General features: G+C 48.8%; 1 protein-coding gene and 1 pseudogene across 8 annotated transcripts in view; both read right to left on the bottom strand.

Annotated features, from left to right (window-relative positions):
• Pknox2 (PBX/knotted 1 homeobox 2) overlaps positions 1 to 21,636 on the bottom strand; it is a 251,324-nt gene that overhangs the window by 73,791 nt on the left and 155,897 nt on the right. For 5 of the 8 annotated variants that reach the window (XM_004874488.3, XM_087204553.1, XM_087204724.1 and 2 more), the window contains 2 exons: positions 20,777 to 20,880; positions 4,187 to 4,295 (listed from right to left, as the gene is read on the bottom strand). In XM_004874488.3, the coding sequence (XP_004874545.1) occupies positions 4,187 to 4,273 (87 nt within the window). In that variant the 5' untranslated portion in view covers positions 4,274 to 4,295; positions 20,777 to 20,880. The remainder of the gene's footprint in view (positions 1 to 4,186; positions 4,296 to 20,776; positions 20,881 to 21,636) is intronic. The other 3 variants (XM_004874490.3, XM_087204759.1, XM_087204595.1) reach the window with 1 other exon arrangement.
• Positions 7,528 to 7,674, bottom strand: LOC147830710 (U2 spliceosomal RNA; annotated as a pseudogene).

The raw sequence follows: 21,636 nt of genomic DNA, 5'->3' as shown, positions 1-21,636 counted from the left end.
GTGTGTGTTTTGAGGAAGAGTGGGGTATGGGTGCTGATAGCCAGAGTCTGTTTCATGTGGGTAAGAGGTGAAGGAGCTGTTGTCTTTGATAGTAAATCCCAATGGTTTCCTGGAGTTGCCGGGGCTACAGAAGGGAGAACTTCGCTTGGTGGATACTGTTGCATACCAAGTATTATGAGGAGTGGGAGGATCTGAATGGCATCTCCAAGGTGGAGAGAGAGAACATGATGGAAGGGTAGATGCCTAGGAGTGAGAAGGTGGTTGTTACTGAGAAAATTCTAGGAGGGAGGCCAGAATGACATTTGCTGCAATTCTAAGCATGAATAAGAGAGGGGAGCAACTTCGAGGGTCCCACTGGAGTTCGTGGAGTGCTAGGGCAGTGGAGGAGAGGTTGTGAAAGTTCAGGTGATAGTGAGGGCCAGGCCCACTGAGGTAGAGCTGCAGGACAGAAAGGAAGTGATATAAAAATTAACACAGTGCATTGAAATGAGAGTAATATGCACCCAGCTCATCTCCAGGTCTCTCTGGAGACAATGTTTTCATTAAACAGTCCTTGTGGAATTGCATGATTTTTGGTGACTCACTCCTACTTGTTTAGGGGTCCAAGTGAGGGTTGGCTTTGAGGACTCAGCTCCAGTGTGCTGGAATTGAGGTGTTTTAGTTAGACAGTAGAGGGTGCTGCTACCTTATCAGAATTTGACAGGAAGCCACCAGAAGGAGGAAGTAGTCTACAGGAAGGGTCCCAGTGGGTTGTTGCTTTTGCACTTTCTAAGTGCACAACTGGTCTTCATTGCACAATAAACACAGAGTGGTGCCCTTATGAATAACCACAGAGGTTCCCTTGGATGGATGGAAACAGAACTGAGGGGTAGAAGCCATTAGCCATCATGCCACTTGGCTTATGCCCAAATAGCATGGGGCCATAACCATTAATGCTTCTCTACTAAAATGGGAAGAAAAAAAGTCTCCCTCATTTTTAATAACTTTATTCCCCAAACTTCAAAAATGAAATTGCCAAGTTAAGAACTTGCCTTGAAAAAAATTCTAATTTATTATGAAGAAAGTCTGGGGCTTGGGAATTTTTTTTAATGCAGATTCCTAATTTTCCAAAGTGACACTCTCCTGTGCATTTGAATAGATTATGCTCAGTATTGCTAGCCCTTAGCACAACGGGAACATTATTAAAACAATTGCATGGGTCTCAAAGGAAGGGCTCTGCTTCTCTCTTCCTTTTTCATTTTGGGGACTTCATATCAGAGACTGTCCATGTCTCATAAGTGGAAGAAACTGGTTTTCTGAGGAGGTGATACACAGATGTGCTCAGCTGTGCAGGCCTTGAGGAAACAAGTCATGCAGGGGCCAGAGGTCGTGAGATTAGACCTGAAGGTGTGAAGAGGAAGTGGATCTTGTTTCCAGAGGGCCCATTTAGGATGCGATTCCCTGTGTCCCTGACCCATGTTCCTATTAGTCTGTGCTTTCCTGAAAAAAACTGAGTGTCCAAGAGCAGCTGGTTCCTTAGCATAATGGCATTAGGAGGGAAATGGAGCAGAGCTTTCCCCTGAGGAGCTGGGGTCAGCTCTTGAAAGGGGACAGGGAAGAAGGAAGGAGGACCAGAGCAGGTTCCCAAGTTTTCCTATATCGAAGGTCAGTGACCAAGTGCACATGGAGAGTCATTGCCAAGAGGGAGCCACTCTTGGCCTGAAAGAATAGGAGAGAGACTCAGAGCCAGGTGGTCTCAAAGGTCTTACTCCCCGGAGAAAAGAGCCTTTCCCGCTCCTGCTCCGACAACTTGTGTGCCTGAGTCAGAAGCCTGCTCTGGGACCTCACTCCTTTCTCTCTCTCACCCTCTCTACCCCTGCTCTAACTCCTCTCTCGAAGCAGCTCCTCATCCTGATCCCCTTCCTTGGGAGTTGGCCTGGCCCAGGAAGGGCCAGTGGCAATTTAGTCACAGCCTAGTACTTTAGCCAAGGCCATGAGGACCTCAAGACCTTGGACTGGTCACTTCCTGGCAGACACTTCATTCCTGATCTCTAGGGTTACAAGCAGATACACAGCTTCCCAAGGGCAAATTATCCCTCTGCTATAAATGAGAATACTCTCAATAGTGAAGGCCTGGCAGATCTCACAGAGGAGTCTCAGGATAGTGCCCGAATCTGGCTTCTGCTTAAGCTCCCTCCCTGCCCCAAAGGGCAGAGCAGCTCAGCAGTGGCTGGGGTGGGGGGCTGAGCCCCGTAAGGCTGCAGCCCCACCTCATCCTCTCCCTTGGCAGCTGGGATTTATTCATCCAGCCTGTACGCTGAGAATTAAATTAGGCTCCTGGATCAGCATTCTTGGAGGACACAGTCCCTTGCTGCAGCTCTCCTGCTAATCCCATGGAGCCAAAACTTCTCCCAGCTGCCCAGGCAGGCAAAGCAGAGACGGAAGGGAGGGAGGAAGCAGCGGCTTGCAGCTGTGCCCAGCCAGAGCTCCCTGACCTCTCAGCTTGCCCTCATATGTCCTTGAACCTTAGTTTCACACTCACCACCTGCTGCACAGAGGAAGCATCCCCACTCTGTTCCCCATTACCACTGTAGTTTGGAAAGCCATATCCAGTTACAAGAGAAATGAAGCCAAAGTTCCTGCCTCTTAATATGCCAGGGGAGCCAGTTCCTAACTGGCTGAGCAGATAGGGATATGGGTCTGCATCTATGGAGAGGGCTGGGTTTTTGTCCCCAGAGTTTCCTCTCCTCTTTGTCATTTTTTCATTTCCACCAGTTGAGGGCTCCTTCTGAACTTCAACTCCTGGATCTGAGACATAGATGGAAGGGTCCAGGATGAGAGTCAGATGTCTAAAAGCATCCAAATAGAAGAGCTGGTATAAAGGCCAAGTCCAGCCCTGCAGTCACTGGTGGGAAGGTGCTGATGTGGGCAGAGGGTTTGCTGAATATGAGACTCATCTGGGGAAAGAGCATGAAGTTGCTATGTGGAGCAAGGCTGGGAATTCGAGGATATGCGCAGGATGGCCGGTGCCCTTGTACCTTCAGGGGGAGAGAAGTCAAGGTGGTCACTCCACAGCATGGCCCCACATCAACTGGTAATTTTATGGGAGCAGGAGGATGTGAAGGATAGATGGAGCAGCTACTCTTATGCTCACACTGGGCTGGGAGCACCTGGGCCACAGGGTGTCATCTGGCAAAAGTCCCCCCCATTTGCCTGGATTTTAACACCCTCTTCATGCTGCACAGATCTTCCACAAGGGCTGCATTTGAAATGGTAACGAGCTCAGCAGAAAGGCAGAGAAAAGCTGCTGGAGAAGAGAGGGGCAGCCTGATGCACAGTAGGCACTTTCTACACAGGGGTTAAATGAATGAGTGTGTGATCTAGTGGGCGCATTTCAATGGCAGGTGCTCAATAAATAATTATTGAATTACTATTGACCCGAGAGAACAGGGTAGAGAGAACAAGAGAACATGAAGGTAAAGGTCAGAGAACAGAGCCTTGTACAAAGGATAAGCTGCACAACTCAGGCTCTCGAAGATTGGAGGGTGGGTGAGGCGCCCCAGGAGAAGCAGAGATGAAAAGAGATTGCTCTCCAGGATGGCAGGACTGCAGGAGCCCACCCAGAAAAGCCAGGCAGCTTCCAGGAGGAGCAGAGGACACAGTGAGAAGACCATGCCCAGGAGGGGCTGGCGCCCTTTGCAGGACTTGCAACCAGGGAGGAATCTCAGAGGAACTTGATGGCTGAGCTGAGGGATGGGAGCTGGGAAGGAGCTGGAGTGTGCAGAAAAAGAACTTGGCCTTTTCTAGGTAGAAGCCCTGCAGAGTGCCAATAAGAACAGAGACTCTTCCAGGCCTGTGAATAGGAGCAGGAAGTTTCCAAATATTCAAAGATGGACACACCTTGTACCTGTGTCTCAAGTGGGGATTTTACCCTGACCATGACAAAGGAGCTCAGATGCACTTTCTGAGGTCTGTGGGGTAGAGGCAGGTGGGCAAGTCTATGATCGCTACTCCACATTATGGTCCTGGTGACAGAATAACCCAAGTAGGGTGTTTTATGGAAGGCAATGAGACCCTTCAGGAGTCTGTGCTCATAGGACTCCCTGCAGAATAGGCCCTGCCCATTGCCCTGGAACAGCCCAGCCCCCCTCCATGGGATTCCCAAGGCTGCCACACTCCCTCCCAGCTTCTTCCCTGGCACACTCACCTGTGGGCTGTCCTGGTAGGGTGGGGGAGGGACATTCTGCGTGGCCATCATTGTCAGAGCTGGGGCTGGGGAGGCATGTTGCATCATGGGATTGATTCACATCGAGGATCTGCAGGGAGGAGAGAGGGGCCGCACTGTTAATGCCACGGAGTGAGCACAGGTGAGGCCTGGCACCAACCAGCTCCACATTTTTTCAACCTGGGCCACCTGGACTGACAGGATACAGCAAGGGCAGGAGGCCCTGCAGGGGAACAAATGAGAGCTCAGGAGAGAGGCCTGGTGGGGAGGGGCTTGCTGCGTTATTTTGACTTGAAAGAAACAATATTCAAATCATATGTAAAGCAACCTGTGCCCCTGCAGCGAGGCTTTGTTTGGCATGGCTCTGGCTTGGTCTGTGTGGGGGCCTGGAGCTGGGGAGGGTGGCTAGGCCGTGGCAGCCTGGTAGGATTGGCGGCTACTTGGATACCCTCCTTCTTTGCCCAGCCTAAGAGAGCCCTGAGCCTCATCCTGACCCCTCATAACAAGAGTGTTCCTTGGCACATCGTTTCTCAGGTGTCCGGAGAGATCACTAGCACTCAAAGGAGCAAGAAGCCCTCAGGCGCCCAACTTCCCCACCCCAGGGTCTGCAAGCACCAGGCTCTTTCCCCCTGAGTGTGCTCATCACACCCCCTAGTGGTGCCAAGGGATGTGGGATGCCGGGCCCTCAGACTGCAGCCCAAGAGGGGTGAAAAGAGGGAAAGAGGCAGGGCAAAAGGCAGGGGGATGCTAGTCACCTCCAGGTTTTTAGATGTAGGCTATGACTCCAGCATTTCCTTTAACCTGGCTTCAGTACAGAACCACAGGCAGGTGGGGCCAGAAGAGCTGTCAGAGCCAAGTGGTTGGCTCACCTCTTACTGAGAAGATAGAGGCCATGAGTGGCGTGTGTGTGTGTGTGTGTGTGTGTGTGTGTGTGTGTGTGTTCCACATCTGGTCCACTGCATTGCATCCCACCCCAGAATCAGCAAGTGAGCCACCCTCACATAGAATGCCCTGAGAGCTACTGAGCTATAGCAGACACCTTGACATAGTTAGAATCAGAAACCACAGCTACTTGCTGATACACCGCGGTCCATCAAGGTGGGAGAGTCCTAAGAACCTCTGGAGAACCTGTCTCCTGTGGGGAGGTGCTGATGATCTAGAAGCCGTTGGGAGCTGGTGCTCGGAACTCCCTCTCCTCTCCCTGAGGGTACTTGGGGCCTCTATCAACCTGACCGTCCCCAGGGACTTTGAAAAGGTCCATATACCCCAACTCTGGGGAGGTTGAGGGTGTTTTAGAGCTGCCACTAAATAAAAGGGTAAATCTCCAGGTGCTGTGCGTGTGCGTGTGGTGTGTGTGGTGTGTGTTGTTCTTTTGGTGGTTTTTCAGGGAGGTGAGGAAATATCCACCCTGGCCTGACCTGAATCTCCAAAGTACTAGGCCCACTTGGATCTTAAGTGCACACACAAAGCAGTGGAAGTTCATGTTTCATTCAGTAGATGTTTATCTCATATCAGCTGTGTGCAAGGAATGGTTTGAGGGACTGAGGCAGGATGGATGAATGAAACCAGGTCTTCTCTCCAGAGAGTGTGGTTGGTAGAGGGAAGTGATAATCTGGCAGGAAAGAAGAAAGTAAGGTGGAGATGTTGCAGTGTGTGGTGGCTTTTCCTGTGTGGGGCAATCCTGTTGGCCTTGGTCTGTGCCTCTCACCACGCTGGCCTGACCTCAGGAGATGGACCAGCAGGATATTCTGTGACAGAAGCAGGTAAGATCTCACCCATCTTATAAGTTGTGGGCACTGACTTTCCCTTTTGCACAGGGGCTCAGCAGGGAACCACAAGGGGAGAGGGGAGTCTCTCCCTTTAGGTAGGGGAATTGAAGGTTTATTTTCATGCAGGGGCTTCCATACTGGAGGAAAAGGATAGAGATTTTTTTTTTTTTTGCAGCACCAGGGACTGTGCCCAGGGTTTCCTTAAGCATGCAAGGCAAATGTTCCACCACTGAGCTACACCCCCAGCCCAGATATAGATTTCTTGAGACATTAGAAGAAACTTGCAGAGTTAAGGCTTTTGAGATATTAAAATAGGTGTGGAATCTCTCCCTTTTGGATCCTGAGAGAACAGAGGGACTAGGGATATTTCGGCATTGTGTTAGGCACGGCCTTTCCAGGACTAGTAGATAAAAAAACTTTGGATGGAGACTAAGGGTCAGGATTCTGGGTTCCTTCCTGGCAGCACCAATCCTAGACCCTCACTGGCTAGGAAACATGAAGGGCTGCAGTTCTGGAAGCTCCCAGAAGAGGGAGCCTGGGGGCAGAGTTAGGGCTGGAGCTGCATTTAGGAAGGAGCCCCCCCTCCCAACAACTGTTGGGGCAACTGGTTCCCTTGAACCCTGGGTTTGGTTCTTTTGGTAACTTCATTCCCTAAATGAGAAATTCGTAATGAAGGCAAAGCAAAGAAAACACAGTGGGGAGGATTGGGACTAAACAGAGGAGTCTTTAATCCACATCCTTTTGTTCACTGTCAAATGAATGGGAGGCAGGGTTACTTTAGAGGCTGCCCTTAGGCATGGTCAGGGCTGCCCTGTCTGAGGAAAGCAGGGACCACTGAGTGGTCTGGTCCCAGAGACAATCATCCACGAGGCTGAGACATATGTTGGTTCCCAGCCTGCTGGGACGTGATGGGACCAGACCCAGCCTCACCTGGCAGAGGAGGCAAGAGCAATTTTCTAGACATAGATGGTCCCTGCCCCTCCCCCCAGGGTTACGAGAGGCCACTGGCCTACTGCCCCCCAAGGGCTTCTCCTTCGAGAGAACAGGAGGCCTTTTCAACTCCAGCTTAGATTTCTTTCTCTGTTCAGTGGGGCATGGAAGCTCCCGGCAACTTGACACTGGGGAGATCAGCTGTACCTATCCTGGAAGCTCACTGGGTGTCCTCACACCCTTCACCCACAGGTGAACCCCCATCCTGCTCAGTCCTCCCTGGGGAACTCAGAGAGGAATCCTGGGGTCTGATGATCCTGTTAGGGACTTGGGTTCAGCTCTGAGGCCTGGGAATGGAGGTCCGGCCCTTTGGGGAGACCTGCCCTTTGTGCATTTTCTTTGGGAGCAGAGAAGGAAGGGCACTCCTGATCTCTAAGCTTCTGTCAGGGGCCCTAAGAGGCTGTGGCAGTGGCCAGGGGCCCTGTGCTTCTGTCACCAGACACCAGGGCATTCATGGGAGCAAAGCCAAGGCTGGAAATGGAGGGCGCAGGAGGTACATTTATGGTGAGGAAGTCTTCCATCCATGACAGACTTATGTTAAGAGTTTGTTGTTTATTACATGAGAATTGTGAGAAAGAAAAAGAAACTAATGCAACATCCAACTCCACAATGATGTCCAAGAGGAAATAATTTGTGTCACTGATATTATCATTTAAAAAAGCTGAAAATGATATTTTACACTTGATCTTAGCCAAAAGGCTGAGAAGCGATTGAAAATGATATTTTAAAGAGCTCAGGATCCAGGTGAGGCCTTGGGGGTCTGGAGGTGGATGAGGGGCACACCACTTAGGAAATAGCCATGTAGAGTCCAGGGGCAGCCATTCCCCCCCTGCCCCCGGGTCCCCTCAGGTCCAGCTCCCCCCACTCTGCTCCATGAGGGCCCCAGACTGGAGCCCAAACGCCAGTGTTGACAAACAGGCTTAGGAAAAAAAAAAGCCAAGCTCGTTAGAAGGAGCTCATTAGGACTTGTTGACATGAAACCCATTAGACCAATTAACATTCCATTAACAGCCTAGGGCACCAAGGGGTTAATGCTGCCCGGCAGTAATTGGGGCCGAGGTGCAGGGGTTGGGGGCTCAGGGCCTTAAGGATGAGAAACAAAGTCTAATTGGGAACTGTCTGGACAGCTGGCCCAACAGCATTTGTTCCTGGCCTCTAACCCTAGCTGGGACTAAACTATATCCGGAGCTAGGGTAGGAGAGGAGAAGGGCCCAGCTTTCCACTACCCCAATGCCTGCTTCAGGGACTCTCCCTTCACCCCTTCTCCTCTGGTTTCTTTGCTAGACCCTAGGAAGCAAGTCTCCTGTCTCCAGGGACAGGTTTTCTGCAATGTTATCCACTCTTTAAACAAAAACAAAAACAAAAAAACCTCTGGAAAAGCTGGAATCTTTGAGGCTTCAGAGCCCAATGTGTCCCAGGAATATTGTGGTTCTGGGAAGAGGGTAGGGAGGGTGGTCCCAGGTCTCCTTTTTTCCTTTCCTCTTGGAGCCCTTCTCCTCTACCCTATGAGAAACACACATACACAGGGTATTTTCACAATTTTCTTTCTCTTGATATAAGTAGAGGCTGTGGAAGCCCTATGACTGGACTGGGTCTCAGTTCCCCATCTAGGAACTCCAGCTTTCAATCCCCAGGATGTGAGCCTGTGTTTAGGGTCCCAAAGGCTGGATTCCACAGCCAGTAGAATCTACCACTTATCTGGGGCTCGTACATGTCACTTTCCCTTCTGGGCTGCAAAATGAAAGGATTTCCCCAGCATACTTGGAAAGTCTTTGCCCACTGTTAGTGCTCCACACATGCTTGTTGAATTGAATGCCAACAGTTGGATGTAGCTTCTTTCCAAGGGCCAGTCGCCTGCTCTCTTCTCCCCTGTCTTGTCTTGTTTGCAAGTGGGGAGGGGTCTCCCTGCCCAGCCCAGACTCCCCCAGGCAGCCCCTCACCCAATCCCCTCTGCACAGCTGGTCAAGCTGAGGTTCTGACGTCTAGACAAACTTGCAGCAGGCTGAAATAACAGTGAACCGGCAGGAGGGGCAGAAAGCTGCATTAGTAACCTGGCTGGCTTCAACTCCCTCTGGGGCAGTCACCTCAACCCAGGTGAAATCCCCTTTCTTGTCCTTCCCCAGCAAACCTTGTCCCAAGCCCTTCCCAGAAGCGACCTGTAGGTGGTGTCGCAGGGCCCCTCTTTAATTGCATTATATAATATAACCTGTTTACTAAATCATATAATCAGTCGCCTTAGAATTTACAGCTTCAGATGTGTATGGAGAATTGGACTTTGAGTCAAATTTAAAAACAAATAAAAATGAGAGGCAGCTGTTGCTGATAGTGTGATATTCATCTTTTGGAAACAAATTCACCCCAGTGCTATAAATTGTGCCTGGAAAAAAAGTGTTGTTGGTGGGAAGGAGCTGGCTAGGTCTCCTCTGCTGGCAACTCAGAGTGATGAATCTTGAAATAACAGTGTCAACCTGTCACTGATTTCATGTGACTTTGTGGATTTATCTAAAGAAATGTAGGTGTGTGGGTGCGCACACGCGCGCGCACACACACACACACACACACACACAAACACAGAGGTCTCTTCACAGCGCCCAGGGAGGGGTAGAATTCACAGGCTGAAAGCTGATTGTCTACAGGAACCTCACAGTCCCCTTACAGCTGGGTGCACAGAGTAAATTCTCCAGCTTTGGATGAGGCCAATTTGAGGGTGGGGATGGAGGAGGGTGGAGTGGAGAGAGGGTACACTGAGGGACTGGGAAGGCTTCAAACATGAGCAGGGATTTTACCCCCAAATCAGTTTTTCTGGTTGAGATGTTTTAAAAGGAGGGAGAAGTGAAAGGTGGGGACTACAGAAGGGTAAGAAGACAGCCAGGCATCCCAGAAACCTGCTGCACCTCACAGCGCATCAGACACCATGCCAGTGTTGGGGGGCAGGAGAAAGCGCAATGGCCTGAGACTTCAGGTGGCAAGAATGTAGGGCCCAGCAGGTACTGCTTTCTCTCCCTGGCCTCGTTTTAGGAACACATCGAAATCCTCCATTGTGGTCAGGTAGGGCTGGATTGGAGCCTGGGAGCCAGAGACCATACTGTGTTGTGTCTGTGTTATCAAGGAAAGAGCTGGGGAAGGAACTGCGCAGGATTTTCACTCAGGTCTGATCCCCATGTTCATGTTGTGTGTTCTTAGCCTGGCCAAGCCTCCCCTTCACAATTACTGTGTCCCAAGACATGCTGCCCCTGACCCAGAGCCCAGGATGTCACATCCAGGAGAGCCACTTCCCTGGTGCCCCTCTGGCTCCTGTCTGGAACAGTCAGTGGAAGATAATTCTCTCTTGATTTCAGCAAGAAGCAGAGATGACAACCAAGATGACTGGATCCTTTGGCCACTCAGCTCTCCAAACCAACTGTCATTTGCTGCCTTTCTGAGGCGCCTACTTGGAAGGTGGTGCCAGGTCATGCTCTAGTATTGTGATATTGGTCTCCAGGGAACAGCACAGGGACAGAGTGGACGTCAGCCTGAGCTTTGGCTAGGACTCCCTTGAGAGAAGTGAAAATCTCCCTTCCTCTCTCCTTTATCAGCTCTTAACTGCCACATGGAGGGAATGGAGTTTGGGAGGGTGGCACGCACTCCTCCCTGCTCCCTAACCCAAGGAGTGGCCTGTGGCCCTACTTCCAAGGGCTTCCACTCCTCCTTTTTCTCCACCCTCAAGGCTGTTTTTACTGCTCGATCTTTATCTGGAATAGCATGTCTCCATGTGGACAAGCACACAGGTCATTTATGCACACTCATTAATGACCCAACCTAGAGATGAGCACAACCTTGCTCAAAAACCCCCTGTGGTCCTATTTTCAAGGACCTCCCCCCTCTGTCCCTTTTCCCACCCGAAGGCTGTTTTACTGCTCGCTTGTTATCTGGAATAACATGTTCCTATGTAGATAGCAGAGAGGTCATTTATGCACACTCATTTATGACCCAGCCTAAGAGATGAGCACATGATTTCTCCAGAGACCAGTTCTGGGGGGTGTGTGGGTCTGGTGGTAGTCATCCACCTCGGGTTCCTCTGGGTCCGCAGTTTAGTGTGTTTGTGCAGGAGGAGGCTTCATGGTCATAGAAAGTCAGAGAATCTGCCTATACAGTGTTTGGGGACAGAATTCTAGTTCCGGTTATGAGCAGGGCTGTTGGCAATCACAGACCCCATCTTCATCCTTAGCCCCTACTTCCTCCAAGGGCAGAACTTGTCTTCTTTGAACTCCAGCCTGGCTGGGTTTCTCAGAGAGGAGCTCTGCCATCTTGCCTGGTTGCTGACTGGCCCATAGCACAGATTTATGGGAGCCTTGGCAACTCAGGGCCCGGAGTTCTAGGGCTACTGCTTTCCTTCCTGACTCCTCCAGCTCAGCTCTTCTGCAATTTGGTGTGAAAACACGAACTGGTCCCGAGCCTTCTCCCCTGGCTTCCTGCTTCTCCACACCAGGACCAGAGTGGTAGAGGCCCTCTCTCCTCCCCACCTAGCTGTCACACCTTTGTTGGCTTCAAAAAGCTGCTGATATATTTTACAAACTGCAACAGCAATTTAATTCCCCCTGATAGTGGCAATTGTCCATTAGATCTTCCTACTGAGGAGCTTAACAATAATTCCTTTCATCCAACTGCTTGCTTCTTCTTGATCTGAGAATCAATCCCATAAATAGCAGGCAAGAGTTTTCACATTACTCTCCCCCTCCAGCTTTTAGCATTTTGATGAAGATTCTCTTCTCTTCCTTAAGCACTTCATAACTTGGCAAATTTTCCCCCTTTGGTTCCTTTAAACAAAATAAAACAAACAGGAAAAATAAAAGCTTGTTGGTTGTAAGGGGAAGCACAGAGAAGTGGTCTGCACTGTCCCCTGCCAGGGGGGCTGGGTGGCAGTGGTGACCTTTGATGGGCTCAATCTGCTGAAAAGTGGGCCCTGTTCTGCCCCAGAGGGGTGTCATTAACATCTTAAACTTATGCTCACGCACAGTTGGGTTCTGCTTTCGAAGAAAGTTGAACTTACAGTATTTTTCCCTTGCAAGAGGCCCCTCTTCTTGTTGTACCCCAGAATCAGAGGCTGGGGGTCCCCAGCTGCTATTTGCCCTCGGGCCTGCTGCTCCAGTTCACCCTGTCTTCTCATCCTCAGACCGCTTCCTAGCTCTCCAAACAACACGAGTGGGAGAGGTGGGAGGCATAGGCAGAGGAGAGAGTGTGGGTCTTCGAATCAATCATTTGTCTTTTCTTTTAAACATCCAGACAGCTCCAGCGATCAGGGACAGAGAAGGGCCAGCCAGCTCTGCCCCCAGAGGAGGCAGTCTGGGTGGATCCTGGGGCTCCTGGGAGCCCCAGTCTGATCCCCTGAGATACCATCATGTGCTCCCTTGTCTGCACATACACAGAGAGAAACAAATCTAAAAATGAACCCAGGGACTGAAGTCCCCCTTGACAAACCCGATTCCCAGGTTTATTATTATTTGTAGAGAGCTGACAGCAGCCGCTGCTCAGGAACTGAGCCAAGAAAACAACACAGACCTGGTCCCAGAGGCTCTCAACTCAACAGAGACAAACAGCTCCAACGCTGGGGATCCTGGAGAGATCCAGGAGACAAGTCACGCAGGCCCCGCCCTGCTGCCCTACCTTTGACCCTCCTGCGCATGGGTTTCTCTTCCCGGTATTGGCAGAGGGTGCTCCCAGGGAGCAGGGGAGAGGCAGGAAAGCAGAGATGGGGCCAGGAAGGCGGAGCTGGAGAGGAGCTAGGCAGTGGTGGTCCACATAGGCAAGGGACCCTGAATCCCAGCCAGAGCCCTCTCCTCTCTGAGAAGGAAGGAGCCATATTCTCTGGCTGGAAAATACCTGATCCCAATGTTTTAAACTTGCCTCCAGGAAAAAATAAAACGACTGACCGAGAGTCAGAGTTATGGAAGCAAGAGGTCTCTGAGTTATGTCACTTTGTCACTGAAAATCTACTTGTCCTCAGGCAATGGGTGACCTTCCATGGGGTTTTTGTGGTGGTGATGCTTGTAAGAAAAAGGAAAGGCTGGGGTGGAGCCACCCACATGATCAGCTGGAGGAGGAAAGGTGTTCTGACCTCCGGCCTCCCACTGCTGGAATGAGGGCAAGTGCAGTGGCTCTGTGCTCCTGACTTGCTGAAAGTTACCTCCCAAGGGAGGCAGGATAACAGCGGTGATGTGAGAGGAAGTGATATGGGGCAGCAAGTCCCTCCCCGGGACCCCAAGACTTACACTCCAGCTAGTCAGACATGCCTTCTCTGACCTCCAACCTTTGCCGTAGTCATTCTTGTCCATTAGTCTGGTGTGGAATATTGCATGACCATGCTCTTTCCCTTGTCAAAACTGTGCTCCAAACCCTACTCTTCTGTGAAGGCTTCCTTCACTTTCCTCTCCACCCAGACTTACAGCAGGTGCAGCTACTGTTCCACAGTGTTGGTCCTGGTGCAGAAGCATTGGTCCAAATTTATCTAAAAATCTTACTGCATTTTGTTCTTATTATTTTATAAAAAGTGAGCGAGTGAGAGATGGAAAAACAAAAGTGCTGATACCAGCAATAAAAAGTAGGGGTCTTGGAAACATAATCCGACCAAGACAAAGATGGAAATGTTGAGCATGCTGAAAGCAGCGAATCTTGAGTCTCTCGCAGACTCACTGGACTGTGTGTTCAATTAGAAACAGAAAGAACAAATTTAAAAAGCGAACATGAAATGGCAGAAATGTCTGGTTGGAGATTGCATCTCAAAGGCGATGGATGTGTAATTGGAAACTCAACCCAATCATGTGTTTTTGCTGTGTGGGAGCAGAACTCTGGGCACACGAGCTGCCACAGTGGGCTCAGCTGCCTCTCCCTGACTTGCACTCAGCTCTTCAGGGCCGGGGCTCTGCCTCATGCTGACCAGGAACTGCTAGTGTCTCCTTGTCAGCCTGGACTGAGGTGACCTGTGGGTGCTCAGGGGGTGGAGGTAGGAGAGAGCACACAGTCAGCCTTCTCTCCGTGGCTGTCTCCACGTCGCTTTATCCCCCACCACACCCATGGCTGTCCAGGGAACACCCACAGCTGCCAAGAAGTCTGTGTTCTAGAATAAAATCCTCCATGACTCACAGGAGAAAAGGCACCTGACTATCTCTTTAGAAAACCTGTCCAGCTGAGCAATAATCATTTGTTTAAGCCAGGGTACTCCATCCTTCCATCATTTGTTCAGGGCAATGTCCCCTCCTGGTCATATCTTCCTAAGAACTAGCTTTCTCCTTTTGCAGAAGCCCCTTCCTGAACACCTTCCTTTCAGAGCCTTCTCCTTCCTCTCTCAGCCCAGAGAGAGCCAGGCAGCAGGCTGTGCGGGCAGCCAATGAAGACATCTTTGCATGCTGGGGATTTAGCTCAGTGGTTTCGCCACCTGCTGCGCAAGCGCAAGGACCCGAGTTCGATCCCTGGTACCAAAAAAAAAAAGACATCTTTGCAGGTCACCAGAAGGGTCATTACTCAGAGCCTCCAGAGCGGGCAGCATTTAGACAGAAGGACAAGGCACTGGGGCTGTGTTCCACCTCCCACCGGCTCCTGGATGCCTCCTGGCTACCTCCCACTCCTTCAACCTCCAGCCTCGGGAATGGGTTTATAGTTCTCTCGCTCCTCCTAGGGAAAGCTTTAATCATATGCTGGCCCTTTGAGCTATACTCAGACACAAAGGAGAAGTGTTTCATATTAGTGACAGAATATTTGAGGACTAGCAACTTGTCTAAAAAGTGTAACTGTCATGGAACCTTAATCCCAACTTTTTCAATGACAATTCATTTCCTGTCATTATGGGTGGAGCAGAAAGTGCCTTGCCTTTAGCACAGAGTCTTTATGGACTTGAAGTTCAAGTTGTGCCTCTACTTCCCCTCTTCTTTCTCCTATAAGATGGAGCTGACATCACGCCCGGGCAAGGACCAGGAGTAGAAGATAGAGAAGAGAAGACAGTTTTGCACAGCAGTCCTCAAGGACCAATTAGGATGCTCTGACTTAGAACAGCTACTCATCTCCCGGGATGTGAGCACTTGTTACTTTGGATCTTCCAGGGTCAGGCTGCCCATAGAAAAGGAACGCAGAATCTTGACTCCTAGACCTGCAGGTTCTGTCTAGAGTGGGTTGATCCAGGTAGGCAGCGGGTTTCATGGCAGATGTCTCCAGGATGAGATCCTCATCCAAGATGACTCCCCCAGGACCCAGATTTGCCAAGGCTGGGGCAGATCCCTGGCATCTGCAGGCCCCTCTGTGCTTTCTTCTCTTTCAAGGGCCTGGCTGCCTCAGCTGTGGGCTGATAGGAAGAGCAGTCTGCTGTCTCTTTGTCCCAGAGTTCATGAATGGGAGACAAGGATCTCACTTCATGGGCCACCTGTATGGTTGGGATTATTCCTAACAGAAGCTGTGTATGTGGTGAGCTGAGAAGTGTGGGGAATAGGGGCAGAAGGCAGAGGGAGGGGAAGAGGTGAGGGAGACCACTTCAGAATGACTGAAGGTCGAGGAGATCGGTTCCCAAGGGGCCAGACAGGATGCTGGAGAGATGGAGGGTGCATGGGCCAGGCCTTGGTGGGAGGCTGTTGTTGTCGCTGCCCTGATCTCTATCTCAGCATTCTCTCTACTCAGAAACTGACTGCTGCTTCCCAACCCAGGAGCAGTGGGGACACAAGGCCAGAGCTGCTTGTCAGAGGACAGCAGTGCTGGAAGGGACCTGAGCAGGAATTAGGTCTGACTTCCCTGGACAATGGGGGAAACTTGCCTAAGTTCGTGCAATGAGTTGGCGATGGTCCTCACTAGAACCCAGGCTCCAAGCAGCAGGCTCAATAATCCCTTACTGCATGCCACATACTGCTCTGGGCAGTGGAAACTACAGAAGGAAGGAAACAGAGACTACTGGGGAACAAGTAAGGACACAGCAGAATGAACATTTCCCAGAGCTGAAGCCTGACCAGATTTAAGAGGATCCCAAGGGCTAAGAGAAGTGAAAAGAAAGAAAACAACACAAACCTCAAGCTTAGCACATAATGGTGAAATTTCACAATTTTAAAGAGAAACTAAAAGGGAGCCAAAAGTTCCCATGATCCTCATTGCAAGATGGGAAATAAGAAGTCAGTGGGTCCAACTGTAGTGGCTGAGGTGGGAGGATCTCAAGTTCGAGAGATTTAGCAAAATTACCTCAAAGTAAAATTTTTAAAAGGCTAGGGAATGTAGCTCAGTGGTAGAACACTTACCTAATAGGTGTGAGGTCTGGAATCTAATCCTAGTACCACAAAAAAGAGAAGAAGAAAAAGGAGGAGGAGGAGGAAGAGAAGAAGAGGAAGAAGAAGGAAGGAGAAGAGGAGAAGAAAGAAGAAGGTGGAGCAACATCATCAAGAATCAAGACCTCAGAGAGACAGCGGGGGGTGTAACTAACTAGGGGTAGAACCCTTGCCTAGGATGCAAGAGGTCATGGGTTCAGTTCCCAGAACTGCAAAAATAAAAACAAAAAAGGAGGGGGTTGGTGCAGAGATAAGGGGTTATTTGTACCACGGTGATGAGGAGATTCTACTGCAGCAGCCAGGATTGTAATGACGGGATTCATTTCCTCTTCACAGTCAAATCACACTGTGTGGTTATGTGTTTGAACAATATTTCCATACCCATACTGGGTTAAATGCTTTTTAACATATTTCCATATATTTTGATCTGTAGTCAAAAATGTAGAAGTTAACTACAGTTATACAAGAGAATATAGGTCTTATAAATCTTAACAATGTAAAAATAGTAGATAAAAATAATAATTATACTATAGAATAATATATTGCATATATATTATATAATATAGTATATACTGTATATTATATAGTAGTACATTGTACAGTGTGTATTAGTACATGTATTTTAAAAATATATATTATGTAGTAATTAGTATATAGTATAGTACATAGTATTATATGTAATTCATAGTGTTACATATAATGTGTATTACTTAGTATATATTTTTACATTAAAATTTAAAAGATTTATATTTATATTAATGTAGAGTATATGCTGCATAATATAATATATGGCATATATAATATATATTACATACTAAAATAGACTATTAAATATAATTTGATAAAAAATCATCAAACTTATGCAAGTTGGAAGGGAGAGAATGTGTGGTAATTCTTTCAACTTTTACAGCAAGGAGCTGATAGGTAGGTAAGTTAAGAAAGAGGAACTTATGTGTATTATTTAGCACAATAAATATTGGCCACCAAACAAAATCAGAAGTTGTTCATTGTGGTTAAAGAGGTGGAGGAAAGAAGGGAGAACTCTTATTTTGTATCTTTTACACTATTTGCCTTTTATTCACACATACCTTAATTCTAATTTTACAAAAATTTAAACACTCATATAAATAAAAAATGATAAAACAATTGGAAATTACAGTGATATATCTACTTATTTTGACCTGGGAACCAGCCCATCATATAATCTAGGTTTAAAAAGCAAATTTTACACAAAGAAATGATAAATATTTAAGGAGAAGCAAGTGCTAATTACCCTAATTTAATCATTACACATTGTATACATGCGTGGATTTCTCACATTCTACCTCATAAGTATGTGCAATTATTATGTGTCAATTTTTCAAAATGCAAGTTGTTAGGACAGTATTTAATCCCCCCCCCCCCACCGCTTTCTCCCTCTCTCTTCCCTTCTTTCTTTTCTTTTCTAACCCATGGACTTGTGCATGCTAGGCCAGTGCTGTACACCGAGCCACACCATCCTCAGAACATAATATTTTAGTGTGTCAAAATAACCCCCCAAATGAAGCCATAGACCCTGCCTTTAAGGAGCTCCCTGACCATGGCCCCTACTGTGTTCTCTGCCCCAGGCCATGTGTTCTGCTTTGGGAAGTTTCTCTCCTTCCAGATCTTTGTAAGGTGCACACCTCTTTTTGCAATAGGTAAGGGCAATCTTGTGCATACTGTATTTCAAGCAGCAGCTGTGGGTTCTTGACTGTGTCAGTGTGAAGACCAGCCTGGGAGAAGCTGCCCACAAGATAGACAGCTTTCTACACAAGTATTTGCTGGAGGGGAACTGAGGTAGGCTCTGGGTGTCAGGACGAAAAGCTCCTCAGAGAGCTCCTGCTTCACTACCCTCATTCACTGATAAGAAACAGGCATGGGGCCCTGGCTGGTGGGTGGTGAAAAAATATTACCTCACTGAAGTAGTGTCCAGAAAAGAGAGATGTATGTGAGCTTGTGAAAATCCAATCAGGCAGAGACCTAACAAGAAGTGGAGGGCTAGACTAGAAGCCTGGCTTGAAGTCTGCAGAGAATCCAGTTCGGAGGTGTGTTCAGGAGCTGTTTGGGATGCACATGGCTCGATTTTGAGGTGCAACCTAGAGAAATCAGACCACATCACCCTTTCTGAGTGTCCCTGATACCCAGGAAGGAGCAGCTTGTATGTTGAGTAGAAGAAAGCACCTTGGGGCTGCTGAGGAGGGCCTGGGGCAGGAGCCATTCTTTTTGAGCATTTCCCATGCACTAGATGTTGTGTGATGTCACTGTCACAGAAGCCCGAGGAAGAAACTATGATTATCCCAATTACATAATGACAGTGATGGGAAAAGTCTCCAGCTTTTCAACTTGCCCAAGGCCCACAGCTAGTAAAGAGCAGAACTATGATCTGAGCTTAGTTGGTCTGGATTCAAAACCTGAGCTTCCACAGAAATCAGAGGCCTCCAATAAACATGGGCTAACTCATTGGTAAGAAGAGAAGTGTCTTTCCCACATGGCAAACCAATGAATGCTCTTCCTTTTTTGACCTCTGAGTAAGGAATCATCCCCTCTATACAACCTATGGGTGTCCAGGTCCTTGACTGGCTCTTGACTGGGATCCATGTCTGCCCAACAGGACGAGAATTCCTACCTGGGAGAACATCAGCAGTTAGGGTCCTTTTACTACATTCTGAGCACTGATGCTGCTTCCTGAGGATAGAGACTGACCATACCAGGGCTCAGAGAGATGGGCCAGGATCCTGCCTGAGCACAGGGAGGAGAAAAGCTACAGGCCAGAAGTCTCGGTGTCCATGTCCTCAGCCTCATCTCTGTCCTCAAAGGCACATGAATTTCTCTGGCTGTCCCTCAGACCTGAGGTGTCCCCACCTCCTCTGGTGCCTCCTTGGGAACTTCTCCCTCCACTGAGCCTCTGGCTTCAGGGGGAGGCAGCAGGCAGGCCCAGGAGAGTGTGTGTCAGTTAAGGTTTGTCATTACATGTGGAGATAATTAACAAGACTTATTTTTAAATTGTAATTGCAAAATGTAAATGCTCCCCAAACTAATGTGTAATTGCTACCCCCACCCCCCACCCCAGCCCTTCCCCTCTGGTGCCAGCTTTGCAAGGAGAGAATTAGAAAATAAAAAGGGGGTGGATTATGTAAGCAAAACGATTTTAAAAAAAGAGAGCAAGAGAGCTAAGAATTTAAGTGAGACAGCTGGCAGCTTCTCTGATTGCCACACTTCCAGCATTAGCTGCAAAAATTGTCCTTGCCAGTCACACCCATCCAAGCAATAGTTCAACTGTATTTAGGCCCCAGGACAGACCATAGTGTCACTCATTTGGAAAGACAGTTCAGTGGTCAGTGTGTGTGTGTGTGTGTATGTGTGTGTGCATGTGTGTTGGGGGAATGCAGAAGGTGGAGGTCAAGGGTGATAGGTGTCTTTGCTTCTGTCTCATTCATAGAAGCCCTCCATTCTCCAGAAAGACACAGTCCATGCCAGGAGTCAGCAGCCAATTGACCCATTTCCCCATTTTCTATCGTGTAGATGGTGGCAATAGGTACATCCTATTTCCCAGGCACTGCTGCCAGTCCTCTCACTCTGGGGCATGGGGTCCGCTATGAACATCTGTGGCTTTACTACACCTGGTTGGGGAGCTTGCCAGAACCATAATCTACCTTTGTGGCCAGCTCTTTCTCTCTTCCTCTCCCTCTCTGCAGAGAAACCAGCTTTTGTGTGGAACGTGGCCATGATTACCATGCCCCAAAGGAAAGCTCATAAACTGTAAGGTCATGGTGGCCCTAGGACATCAGGGAAACTTACAAAATCCTGGGCAGGGGCCTTTGGAGTTAGGGCCTGATTTCACCATAACAGATGCAGCCCTTACATGTGGCATACTAGGAAGCAAAAAAGGGTTGTTCTGGATAACTGGGTCTCTCAATCCTGCCTCTTGCTGATACTTAAGTTTGTGAGATCATGAAGTTATTCTAGAGGATTTATATCCCTGTCTAATAAGAGGATTGAATGAGATTCTCTACTCAAAATACTTAACGTATTCTAAAGAACTATTCTTCAAGGTCATCAGATACACCTGGGATGAACTTTCCTCAGTGTTCATCATAAACCCTTGGGGTGCAGATTCATTGGTCTTCACCCCAACTGACAGAATCAGAGTCTGGCTGCAGGGCCCAGGAACTGCATTCATTACTAGCATCCCCAGGTAATTCTCAGGTGATAGCACTTGCTCCAGAGAGTTGTATAAATGCAATGACCATCATTTATGTAAGCATGACCCTATCCATCCCTACCAGCAGTTTATTGCTCATGGAACATGTAGAAGAACACAAATACAGGGACAAGGCCTGGCTTTAGTCCTGAAGGAGTTAAGCAGGTAGCATGAAAAAAAAATAGCAGGTTTTGCTATCTAAGGTTGCCTGTACTAAGTGTCAGTTCCAAGATCAGCTGGCCCTAGAAGCTTTCAGAAGAGAGGGAAACGTGCCTGGAAGATTGAACTGTGTGTTCAAGGACAGAAAAGCATTTCTTACTGTTGGGTGATCCAGGCCCGTGGGATGGTCTTCAGGAGGCTCACTCCCCTCTTCTTACTTCCAGCTGGGCTAGAATTGCTTCCTGGCAGCTACAGCCTGAGTACCTGTGGGAGGGCAGAGCAGCACTCAGCTAGGGCATCGGAGAACAAGGGGCTCCTGGCTCTGCTCATCCCTACTCTCCCTAGTATGTTCTGTTCTAGAAGGGACAGATTCTATTTCCTCTCCACACATCCCTACCATATTTGCCATTTGATTCTTTCCCCAGCATGGTTATAGAGCAGCCCCCCTCCTCAGCATGCATTTTGGAGCCCAAACCTTTCCACCATTGCTGGCACCCTCCTGCTGCCTGTCTGGTTCCCTGACTCCAGGTGTACCTGCAGCCCTGTGCCCCAGTGTGGCATCTCTGTCAGTGAGTTCTGGGTACTGGGAAGACCAGCCAACTTGCTGTTCTGGGATTGGAGCAGAACTCCAAGGGAAGGGCAGCAGCCGTGGCTCTTTTGGGGTTGCAGATGAGCATGGGATCCCCAGGAGGCCTGGGCTGGGGGTCTGGAGGGACACAGATGGGATGGGTGGTGCAAAGGTGACTAAGGACCATGGGGAGGAAAAGTCAGGAGGGAAATGGACCAAGAGCCATGAAGGACAACCTGCAGCCTGCAGGCTTTGGTTGAACAACTTATTTATTTAACTTTGGATTAAAGTGAATTAATTTTGCTTCTCAATATCTGAAATGAACCAAGGTGTCTGCACATGAAGGCTGGGTGGTCACGGCTGTCTGAAGTTCTGGCTGGATACTCTTCTAAGCAGTCCCATCAGTTTCTCTTAGTGGATGAGTTAACTTGACTCTGGGAGGCTGTACCTGG

This window comes from Heterocephalus glaber, unplaced genomic scaffold, assembly GCF_053883595.1.
Source record: "Heterocephalus glaber isolate CG9 unplaced genomic scaffold, H.glaber_assembly_v1.0 deba00000006, whole genome shotgun sequence".
Taxonomy (NCBI): Eukaryota; Metazoa; Chordata; class Mammalia; order Rodentia; family Bathyergidae; genus Heterocephalus; species Heterocephalus glaber.
The sequence above is the reverse complement of the archived record's forward strand: the minus strand, read 5'-3'. Positions and strand labels throughout refer to the sequence as shown.